This window comes from Populus alba, chromosome 18 (assembly GCF_005239225.2).
Source record: "Populus alba chromosome 18, ASM523922v2, whole genome shotgun sequence".
In the NCBI taxonomy this organism is placed as follows: domain Eukaryota; kingdom Viridiplantae; phylum Streptophyta; class Magnoliopsida; order Malpighiales; family Salicaceae; genus Populus; species Populus alba.
The window spans coordinates 12,806,998-12,818,183 of NC_133301.1; the positions used below are offsets into that span (position 1 = coordinate 12,806,998).

At 33.7% G+C, this 11,186-nt stretch overlaps 1 protein-coding gene across 6 annotated transcripts; it reads right to left on the bottom strand.

The window, feature by feature from the left end:
- Positions 1-4,417: 4,417 nt before the first annotated feature.
- LOC118034344 (uncharacterized) lies at positions 4,418-10,890 on the bottom strand. 6 transcript variants are annotated; one of them, XR_004685004.2, is made up of 11 exons: positions 10,370-10,890; positions 9,527-9,730; positions 9,148-9,329; positions 8,376-8,502; positions 8,129-8,278; positions 7,865-8,059; positions 7,410-7,682; positions 6,490-7,230; positions 6,261-6,401; positions 5,947-6,038; positions 4,418-4,948 (listed from the first exon to the last, which is right to left on the bottom strand). XR_004685004.2 is itself a non-coding variant. In XM_035039606.2 (10 exons), exons 1-10 carry the CDS (start codon positions 10,469-10,471, stop codon positions 5,997-5,999), a joined length of 2,151 nt encoding a protein of 716 aa, XP_034895497.1. In that variant the 5' UTR covers positions 10,472-10,890; the 3' UTR covers positions 5,794-5,996. The 6 variants fall into 6 exon arrangements, 4 of the variants coding, with proteins under 4 accessions (XP_034895497.1, XP_034895496.1, XP_034895499.1 ...); XR_004685005.2 differs by lacking the exon at positions 4,418-4,948 and adding an exon at positions 5,561-5,741; XM_035039606.2 differs by lacking the exon at positions 4,418-4,948 and having other exon boundaries at positions 5,794-6,038; positions 8,135-8,278.
- Positions 10,891-11,186: the final 296 nt, after the last annotated feature.

Sequence of the window (11,186 nt, forward strand, 5' to 3'; positions counted from 1 at the left end):
CATTACGAAAGTACTTTAAAAGTGCAAAATCTTGTGCTTTCTCAATGGATTCTGGATCATGTATTGATGAGCTGAAATTGTTTAACAGATGGGATATTCTTACTTTCAAGAAAAGCAAAGCATTGTAACTCTTCAATATCCGGTGTAAAAGGCACCATCTCTATTGCGTTGAAACGATCGAGTTAATTTTTCAAGTGTTCAAGCTAATCAAATTAATAACATTATAAGATCTGATCTTGTTTTTTTTTTTGGTGGCTTAAGTATAATTAACACGATATATTCCATAATATATAAGCTTGAATTTTGAGAGGATTTTCGTAAGATATAGCGAGTGATTGTTTCTTCTATGTTGTGAGAATATGAATGTGGTCATGGCTACCCTAGCGTGCAGGATCAGAGGCGCTCCCAACAGTAGACCTCTTCATATATATATATATGTGTGTGTGTGTGTGTGTGTGTCACAATTATCATTCTAATTAATTATTTAAATTAAAGAAGATGAGAAAAATGAATATTTACTAATTTTAATATATTTTTTCCTGAAAAGTAGCGAATATATATATGCAATTCTACCATCAGAGGGAGAGCTAACTGTAGAAATATAATTGTGGATGGTACGTTACACACAGGCCATATCACCAAATTCACACGGCATCGAGTTAACTCTTTCTTTCTGTTCGACCTAGTTAAAGTCAATGAAAGATTTAATGTACTCCTAGAATTTCAACTCTTTTTTTTTTTTTTTTTCTTTTTCCTGTTCAAAGTCACTACTGACGTCTGACGAAGTTACAGAAGTGCATTTTTTCCTCACCATGAAAATTCCCACTTCTGCCAATCAACTTCCCTGGCTATCAGTACCTTTGACACTGCGCAGTGATTTGCTTTCTTGTATCAGCACCATAAAGGGAACAAGATGTTTAGGATTAATTAGGTTGTTAAGCAGGATTAGCTCGCATTATTTCTGTCAAGGCATGATTAGAGTCCACATCTTGAAATTAGTGTGATTAAGATGGGCTACACATCATATTCTTTTCCACGAGAGGGTGAAATGATTTGATGGGATTGAATACAAAACTAACTTCAAAATGAAGTGGAAAAGGTGTTTTGTCATGGCTAGCTAGAAATAGCTTTAGCAAAGGCACTTGGCCAGGGCAAGACACTAACAGTATGTATGTATGTACTTTCGTATGTATGTATGTATGTATGTCTTTGTGCTCTTGCGCCAATCTCAATCGTATACGTTTCTATATATGTAGTGTTCTTCAGATGATCATAGCTAGGCTCTCTTTACACCTCGACACACCCATGACACTACATCCATGCACGCCTTGACAATCCATTAATCAAGGCGTAAACATGATTATCTTGTTTGTATATTTAGAGGGGTTGTAATTTATAGGTAAGCTATTCTCCTCTGCTTTAATTTGTGATATATATCCTAGCAAGCTCATATGCCTAGATACTTTAGATATACTGAGATTGTTGACATCATATATAATCTACATGTAAAGTCTCTTATTTAGAGAAAAACAGGCGTAGTTATCCACAAAAATGAGATAGAAATGTTGCAGGCATCCAGCTTTAATCATTCAAAGCAACACTAGTTGTAAATCACTAGGGATCTCCCATGCTATTGCGCTGTCAAAATCGTTTCGACCAACTTTTACACAGGAGAGGAGACCTGGGAAAAAGAGTACTTCCGTCACCTTTCTTTGACTATCATAAAGAAACTAATTAATTATTAGACGTCATTGCTTAAATCACCAGTTAATTATGATTTAAACGTATATTGTTTCGTTTAACCAAGACTGTTTTCATGGAGGCTGGGATTAAATCTGGTGCTGTATTAATCGCGACTGATCAAATCAAGAGATAGATAAAAAAACAAACAATTGCATCATGGTAGAAAAGCAATATTTTATGCCAATTCCAAATTCGGAAATGGTAGAATCAGAATGGGTATCTAATTTCATCTCTAATCAAACATATATGCTTGCTAAGTCAGACCTCTTTTTCGTGCCCCATGTTAGCTTGTATCTGTAAAGACCAGCCTTTGCAGGCTATTGATCTTACATTATCAACGACAAAATTCTCTGAAATGACCGCATGTCTGCCAGCTTTCCCAGCTATTGATCACAAAGATAAACAAAAATCATATCCTTACATTGTGTTTGTTTGGCGTTTCTTCTCCCCGAAAAGTATCTCTTGAAAGAGAATTTATGGCAGTACCTCATGTTTCTATCTTGTTAATGAAGCTGCCTGCACGTAATCATTGCCCCGTTTTGGAGATCAGGGTACCCGGTTAATTTCTTTCCATTACAAAAGTCAGAAATACCAGACATTCATGGAGCCATTTTTCTAGGTTTGAGTGGTAATCAGGCATCGAGAAACTCTCTCAAGGATCGAGGAGGATTGTTTTTAATTGTGTAATTCAAAATCCTAGATAATAATATTCCATTTAAATTTGAAAAATAAAAGAGAAAAAGATAATACACTCTTAATTTTCTGTCAATCAAGACATTTTTTTACCATTAAAACAAGCAATGTAGTAGTTTGTATTGGTCAACTCTAGGGTTTTCTTCTTCTTTTTTGTTCGGTCGGGAGTGATTAGAAAGAAAGGGAAGAACTTTAAGAAGACCTCTCAGATCGGACGAGCAGCTTATTCCATAAAAGACTCAACCTTGGAAAGTTATAATTATTAAAGCCCCACTTAATAGTTGTTACGAGGCAAAAGATCATCCCAATCTTATATTATATTCCATATAATCATTTCCAAATCTTATATTTATATTACTATAAGAGAGAATAAAATACTACAAAAGAAAAGGAAAAAGAAAAAGAAAAAGATGGGAATATCATCAACGGTTCAGAAACAAGCAAACAAAATAGATTATATAATATAGTAAAATAACTTATACAGAACACTTATTCAATGATAAAGTCAAGGATATATAAATGTTAGGAGCTGTCTTAATAATTGCAAATGGTATTTTAAAATATTAACTCATCTTCTCTCTAGAAAAGAAATGGCATAGTTCTTATGATATTACTAAACTTTTGTTCTTATCCTGGTTTGAGGTGAATTCTTTTAAATTAAATAGCTTTTGAAGCTGTGGATGATATAGAAAGCCGACACATGAAGCCGACTTCAAGAGGGCCTTTAAGGAAAGGAAGTTGGGATTCAATTGGACGGATAATAATTATAAAATCATCGACGAACTTTGCCCTGGGCTCCACAAATTTGACCTACTATAAACTATGAGCTTCTGGGCAACTTTCAACCAAGACAGTGAAGGAGTTACACAACGTGTTAGGAGGTTTTGCAATTAAGAAAACAAGTTGGGATCGGACAAGCTTTTGATAACTTTTATTACAAAAAAAGTTAGTCACCATTTGAACTCTTACGATTAGAAGGTGTTCGAGACTGTATTTAAAAAAATTTAATTTTTATTTTATTTTAAATTAATATAATTTTTATGTTTTTAAATTATTTTGATGTAATGATTTTAAAAGTAAATTTTTAAAAAATAAAAAAATATTATTAATATATTTTTTTAAATAAAAAATATTTTAAAAAATAACCAAAATTATATTTCTAAATAAGTTCTTAGACTATGTAGTGATAATTACAGTAACAGCTTTTTACAAGGAGAACAGAAGAAAAGGGTTTTGGTTTAGACGAATTTGAACATATCAAGTAGAGTTGTAGGCTAGCTTGGATTAATGATATTGGGCTCTGACTCTGACTAGATGTGTGCATAAAAAAGTGAGTTGTTTTTTATAATTTTTTTATTTAAAAATATATTAAAATAATATTTTTTAAAAAATTATTTTTAATATTAATATATGAAAACGATATAAAAATATATGAAAAAATTAAATAATAAAAAACAACATAATTTTAAACGCTTTCGCAGAAACCCCTAAAGGATGCATTCATGTCTTGCAATTTTCAAGAGATTGTCGTAGAATTTTTCTCATATTCTCGGAAATTTGGACTTCCACCTACCACCTTTGCTTATATATCATACATTTCAAACTAGCAAATCATTGATAAAGGATATTTAAAATCCGATCGCGTCTTTATCACGCATGGATATTTTTTTATTTATTGTTAATTAATTTTAATTATTTGAACATTTTGCTATATACATTTAGAAATGCGGCAGAAAGCCCAAACAGAGATTTATAAAAAAAATATATTTTTTATATTTTTGAATAATTTTAATTTTAAAATAATGATGTTAAAATAATTTTTTTAAAAAAAATATATTATTTTAATGTATCTCTAAGCAAAAACAACTTTAAAAAATAACTCCATCATTTTTATAATATCAAAAATAATTTTTTTTTTAAAATAAGTATTACTGTATTTTCAAACATCATTCTAAAGTTAAAACTTCTCAAACAATCAAAGTTAAAGTGAGAACAGTTTCTCCTATTGGCTTATGTTCAACATGCTACTCATCCACTCTCACATCTTAAGTGTGATCAGCAAAGTTTCAAAAGAGCAATGAAAACAAAATGAGACCTTAGCATACCACCGGGGTTTAGCTCCTCGGAACATTAGCTCCACCCTTGCACCGCCGCCTTTCTTTGCAGAGCCACTGTTTTACTGATGAGTTATCCTCCATGCTAACCTTAATAACTAACTCCACAAATTATCTCAAGTAGCTTGCCTCCTGATTCACTAGTTATACCAGCTCCATTCAACACTGCATCTCTGAGGTCCAAGTTCTTCTCATCACCTCTGCTTTCAGAATGAACCTTGTTACTTGATCTTTTGCCTTTCGGAACACTTTCTCCCTTGGATTGATTTTCCGAAAGGGCATTCTTAGGCTGTGGGGCTTCGCCATTTTTCACATCATTACTTGACAAGCTCTATTGGGACTAAAGGAAAACCTTGTTTCGCTTTGCTACCTTTCTTTTTCGCCGCCGTCTCCTTCTCCTTGCATGATCACATTTTTCAGAAATTATCAGAGGAAGAGATGGTCAAAAAAGTAAAAGCCACTACAAGTTTGCCTTGAACATTTTATTCCATGGCTATAACCTAGGAAATCCTCAGCACTTACATTAATGGAGGTTCTACAAGTGTTTGTTCAACTATATATAAGCTGCTAAAACATTTATCATCATGGGAAGGAGGAAAAATCAGAACTGTTCCAAGAATAGTTTTTGGAGAAAAGCTAGTGGCAAATGAATTAGTGTGGCAATCAACTGAATGTCTCAAAGGGGGAATCATGTGGAAGCAAGAAGCTGATAGAATTATTAACTCAAAACGTGCATAACAAAAGATCGTATAACATAATCATGTCATTTGATATCACCAGGTTCATGGCCATAGTAAAGCTTAATTCTTTTATAATTGGATTTAATCAGGATTTTAGCTCAAACTTCCACAAAAGTTCACCAACGAAAAGACTAGCAGAATAATCTCTGACGCCCATTCAGAACTGATCTCAAACCCTAATTTTTTTTCAGGTCAAATTTCAAGTTGGGGTTTTACAGACGTAGTTTCCCTTTCCTAGTTAAAAATGATTAAGTACACATCTACCATTAATGAAGAGAATGTTAGCCTTTTATAGTTGGAGCAAGAAGATAATGTCTGTGACAGTGAAGTTACAAACACAAACCATAAATGCTTAGTTACACAACAATGGAAAAATGTTCTTCCAAATCAGAATTTATCCAATCAACTTTTTTTTTTGGTGCACTGGAGAAGATGAAACACGAACTGCAATCTGGTGATAGCACAGCAGATACATCTCATTTAATTTAACACACATAACAAAGTATAAAAAAGCACTGTCGTTAAAAAATTTATTAATATTAATAATAAACAAGACAGGTTATCTATCTCTAGTGATAAAAAGTTCCATCAAAATATTGCATTTTGATATCATCATGAGCTACAGGAGCTGTATCATCATTTCTAACTCATCTTACTTTTCTTCATTGTGACATTTTCTGCCCTTCCGTGCTCTTCACCTTGGCCTTCAACTTTTGACTACAACTTCACATTCTTTGCATTCCTTGATCTATATATATTAACAAGAAAGAAACAATCAAAACTGCCATTTTCTAGTAATTGATAAGTTGAAAAGAGAATTCAACAATTAACTATTCGACATATAATTGAGCAGAGGGATTTAGATTTGTTAGAGGTGCTAGGACTCGCAATCATACATGTAACTGTCTTATTGTTGCATATTATAACAGGTTTGTTTGACAAATCATTATTGGTTTTGATGCCATATTACCTCATCAGGTTGCAGATTAGCCAACACCTTTTGAAATGCATCGAATGACCTACTATCCATATTATAATAGAGCACAGAGGGATTTGGATTTGTCGAAGGATCTAGGACTTGCAACTTGCTAATTCGTCCCGATGCTAGTGTCTAAAAGAAATTAAAACAGAAAAATGTTAAATGCAAATAAAAATAAAAATATCAGTAAGCAGGAATTTTAATCAATAATGCCACTTACCTGCAGCAATGGAACACATCCATTCAAGAACGCATAAAATTTGTCCTGGCCAGCCAACTTGCTTGCTGCTTTTTCCAGAGATGTGAGTAAATAGTCATATACTGCCCGTCCCCAGGCATACGAGCCGAAATCATTTAGATTTTCCAGGAATTTGAGTGGCCACCAAGATATATATTTAGAATGGGTTGGAAAGAAATAGACATTGAACATGTATACAATGGATAGGCGAAGGAAGTCCTCAGCTTCACCTTTTCCATCAACCCTCATCAGTTTTAGTTTTTGCAGAAGCAAACAGCTAGATTTTTTAATGGAACTTCTCATTTCTCCATCTTTCTTTTCCTTACTGGCACCTGTTGACTTCTTTTTGGTTCTTTCATTTCCATTGACTATTTCAAAGCACCTCTGCACAATTTGCGGAGAAATCCGCGCTCCCAAAAATTTCATGTCCACCCTTTTCCCTTCAAAGCGGAGGCCGATGCATTTCTCAATTTCTTTGCCACAGAACTTGAGTGGACGGCCTGCTACAATAAATGCATCCATTTTAGCATCATAGCATTCAATAAGAGCAGCTGCCAGATTGCGATTAATGGGGCATCTAGGAATATCAAGGTAAGCAGAGAAGATTGAATTTTCAATTATGCTTCTCTTCTTCCCTTTTAAGTTTGAAAGAAACTCATGCATTTTCCGTGCACTGCATTTAGTGTCCATGGCTTGTTTTCCCTCGTATTTAAGTTTTCGTCTCTGTTAACAAAAAACAGAAAAAGAAGAAAACAGAGCTTTATTAGCCAAGAAAATCAGCAAAAAAGAACCATCCCTGTGAATCATGAAGCAAGAGAAACTTTTCCGGTAACTAAGAAATCACATTACAAAATTAAGGTTAAACAAGAGGACAAGATGGCAACGTCAATTGGAATACTAACTATTTGGTCTTTTCGTACTCTTTCTCTGGTTCCCTTCTCTTTCACAATCTCCTCCCCTTGGAAAACTATACCTTCCTTTTGATGTTTCTTCTTGTTGAAAGCCTTCCTTCTAACCTTCTTGCCTTCCTCATTGTGGTATTCCTCTTGAAAACCCTGTTCTTTACAGCCCTCTTCTCTATCAATTTTCTCCTTTCTACCTTCCCCACTATTCTCCTCTCTAAAAACCTGCTTTTTGCTGCTTTCTTCTCCATCATTTTTCTCCTTTACAACCGGCTGTGAGGTAAATGCATTGTAAATCCAACTGAACTTTGCAACTCAAATTCCTTGCTTGATACTTATCAAGTAATTTAACAGAAATATCATGCAACCAGAAAAACTTTTCCCACAACTACAAAATGGTTGTGTTGCAAAATAAAGGTACACAAGAGGCAAGGAAAAAATTGTGCAACACTAACCTTGTTGTTTGGTTTGACCAGTTTTCTGCTTCTCTTCTGTTTCATAGCCTCCCTTTGGAAATTTTCATCTTCCTCTTTAAGTATTTTCTCTTTAAAATCCTTCTCTTTGGTGTTTTTGTCTTCCTCTCTATTCTCCTCTTCAAAACCCTGATATCCACAGCCTTCTTTTCTATCATTTTCCTTCTTCACAACTAGCTGCAAGGTGAATATATGGTGAATCCAAATGAATAAAGAGATCCCATTTTAATGTAAAATGAGACATACAGCAACCTCGGTATGACTTCTTGAATCCTGCAGCTTGTCCCTACTACGCTTCTGGCCACAATAATTTGCCTTAGGCACGTAGGGAGCAAGCTTTGATCCACAGTTTTCAAATATTCTCTCTCCTAGCTTTTGTGCAATAGGCAAAACATCCTGGTGAAAAAGAAAAGGAAAAAAGAAAAAATCTGATCATTTAGATAACAAAAAATCTAGAAGAGTTCAAAGGGAAAATGGTTGGTTATACATTCACCTGGTTTCTATTTCTTATAAAGTCCAAAAAGAGGTTGACAATCTCCAATGGGATCTCTTTAATTTCATCTAAGATTATTATCATAATTAATCCCATAGATGAAAATACAATGTCAGGATGGTGTTCCCTGAAAATTGTGCACATTCAGTTCAACAATTATAATCCATTCTATTAAAAAGAAATGCAACATGCACTTGCGAGTTGCAATCTTTTCCATGAAAACGCTCGGGTTTATAGCTGTACCATCATACTTAAAGAAAATCAAGCATAAGCAACTGCTACATTATTGTCCATAGAAGGGGGAAAACACAATGATACTTTAAAAAATCTGCATATCTGCCCTCTTTTGGCTCCAGAAAACGTAATACAGCTGAATGACAAAAACAAGAGGTTTATAGTTAAGGATACAGCTGTGCGTGACAAATGACCAACCTTTGTGAAACTAATGGGAACTTTCAGCTTTGAACACCTACCCCCTCTCAAAAATAAAAATAAAAATGGAGCATGAAATAAGACCCAAAGAGTGAAGAAAACAAAAGATGCGTTGGAATATTAATCCTTGCCAACAAAATGTGCATCATGGGGGAATCACTTAGTCTGTTAAACATCGAAGTCCTCATCATTTAAAACCAACTACATGTGACTATATAAAAGAAGATGGAAGAACACCTGAACAAAAGCTGAAAAACTAACAAAAACTAATTTACTTGAGAATTAGCTGAGAGAAGTTGATTGTAAAAGAAAAAACAATTACACTCAGTCAATATCTCACCTTATATTTGTCAAAAAATGCTTAAACATCTCCATAATCAAGGAATAACATTTACGATCCACCATCAAAAGGCATGATCTGACATTTGCAAACTTTTCTAGAATCAAAACTCTTTTATGGTATGAAGGGCTTGAGGTGTCAGATATATTTTCAAATGATGCCACAATCAGCTGTAAAATTACCTGCGAAGCAATCCAATGTTAGAGAGAACATTTATGAGTAAACCAAAATACACACACAGGAATATGAAATTGGAAACACGGGCAGGTTAAAGTATCTTGGCATATGCACAAGACTCTGCAAGTACAATCATGTGCCAACTAAAATTCTTAGCTCCTCTGTAAACAAAAACATATGAGACACTTAAAGGGGTATGTACCTGCATTTGTTCATCATCATATGAAAAAATTGGTGCTGTTATTCTCAAAATCTGACTAAAGCACAAAGCAACAGAAACTTTCACGTCAACATCCGAATGACTCAGAAGTTCTTTGGTCATAAGTGCTTTCATTGCAAGGTCTACTGCCCTTTGCATTGAGTTGGAAGGAGATTGATCCATTCTCATTAGACAATTCTCAAGTTTCTAAGGAAAGAAAACAAAGAAAGAAAAGGAAAGGAATGAGACAATGCATTTTCATCTGCATTTAAACAGAGAGAGACAAGAAAAATTGAGCTTAACAAACAGAAAATAGAGGATAATACATTATAACACTTCAATCAACATCTTCACCTCAGAGGTTGTGACATTTAACCTGAAGTATTGACTGCCATTCCATGTACAACATAGATAATCAAGAAGTTCAAAAGGATCCTCACGTTAAGAAAAATTATTGACAGTCAAATGACCGATAGAAGCCCAAAAAGAATTCTAACTAGGTTTCATTCAAATGGGATATTGAATAACCACACGAGACGAACTTCAACAAATTTCTTTTAATTCAAGTTGAACATTAAAACCCAGAAGCAAAAGAACATGCAACATCAACCTACAGCACCTAAAAGAATCAAGTAAATTTAAAAGAAGGGCAGCACAAAAATGACCAGAATCGGAAGCATTTCAACCAATCTAAAGCTTTCAGAAGGTGCCAATCAAAGTAATTTAATTTAGTCACACCTAAGTCCTAAACCTAAACCATTCAATTCACAAATAAAAATAAAAATTGCAGCTTGAGCTTGTTCAAGATGAATTAAATGGAGAACGTGTGAGATAATAAAGAAGTACCTCAAGCAAAAGAAGGAGCTGTGAAACAGAAGATGGAGGTGAAAGAAGTGCATTTCCAGCTACCTTGATTTCATCTTCCAGCTCTTTATCCTCTCTTTCCATATTTTTTTTCCAGTCTCTCAAAAGTAAACCTTTTAGCAGTTGACAGGGCAAGTGTTATCAGAATCACCGTTGTCTCTTTAAGGCTAAAACCAATTCTCAGGTTTCCAAGTAAAGAGCTCTCTTATTCATTTTCAGCGGAGAAGGTTTTTATCAAGACCGAAGAAAAAGTACAGAGATTCCTTGAATTCCATACAGGAGTTGTACGATGATTGTATATCTCGGATTAGAAATTTAGTATATGCCTAATATTCAATTATAAAAATAAGTGAAGAAAATTTTGAAAATTCGTAATTCTATAGAATAATTAAATGAATAATACATAAAAACTTAGATAACAAAAAAAATCCAAAGTTATAAAATAATAATTAAAAGAGCAAAACATGGCATTCCGGACCTTGGATCGAAAGTTAGGACTTAGGGGTATTCTGGTAGGTGAGTTATTAAAAACGATTTTATATTACTTTATATTAAACATAAACATGGTTAGATAACTTAAACCGATAAAAGGTCGCCTAAGTGGGCCTAAGCGGGCCTATATGAGCACAGGTGGGCCTTGGTAATATGAGTGGTGTTAATGTGGATGTATTTGACGTTGTGTATTTTTAAAATAATTTAAAAGTTTTTTATTTTTTCTCCAAACTAATATTTTTTAATATTTTCGGATTATTTGATATGCTGATATTAAAAATAATTAAAAAAAAATTATTTTAACATG

Bases quoted from the DNA above. Each gene is read 5' to 3' on its own strand.
- LOC118034344 (XM_035039605.2), bottom strand. From the start codon at position 10,471: ATGGAAAGAGAGGATAAAGAGCTGGAAGATGAAATCAAGGTAGCTGGA. The intron at 9,731-10,369 runs GTACTTCTTTAT...TTCTTTCCTTAG, and splicing joins AGCTCCTTCTTTTGCTTGAG to AAACTTGAGAATTGTCTAAT. The intron at 9,330-9,526 runs GTACATACCCCT...ATTGCTTCGCAG, and splicing joins ATGATGATGAACAAATGCAG to GTAATTTTACAGCTGATTGT.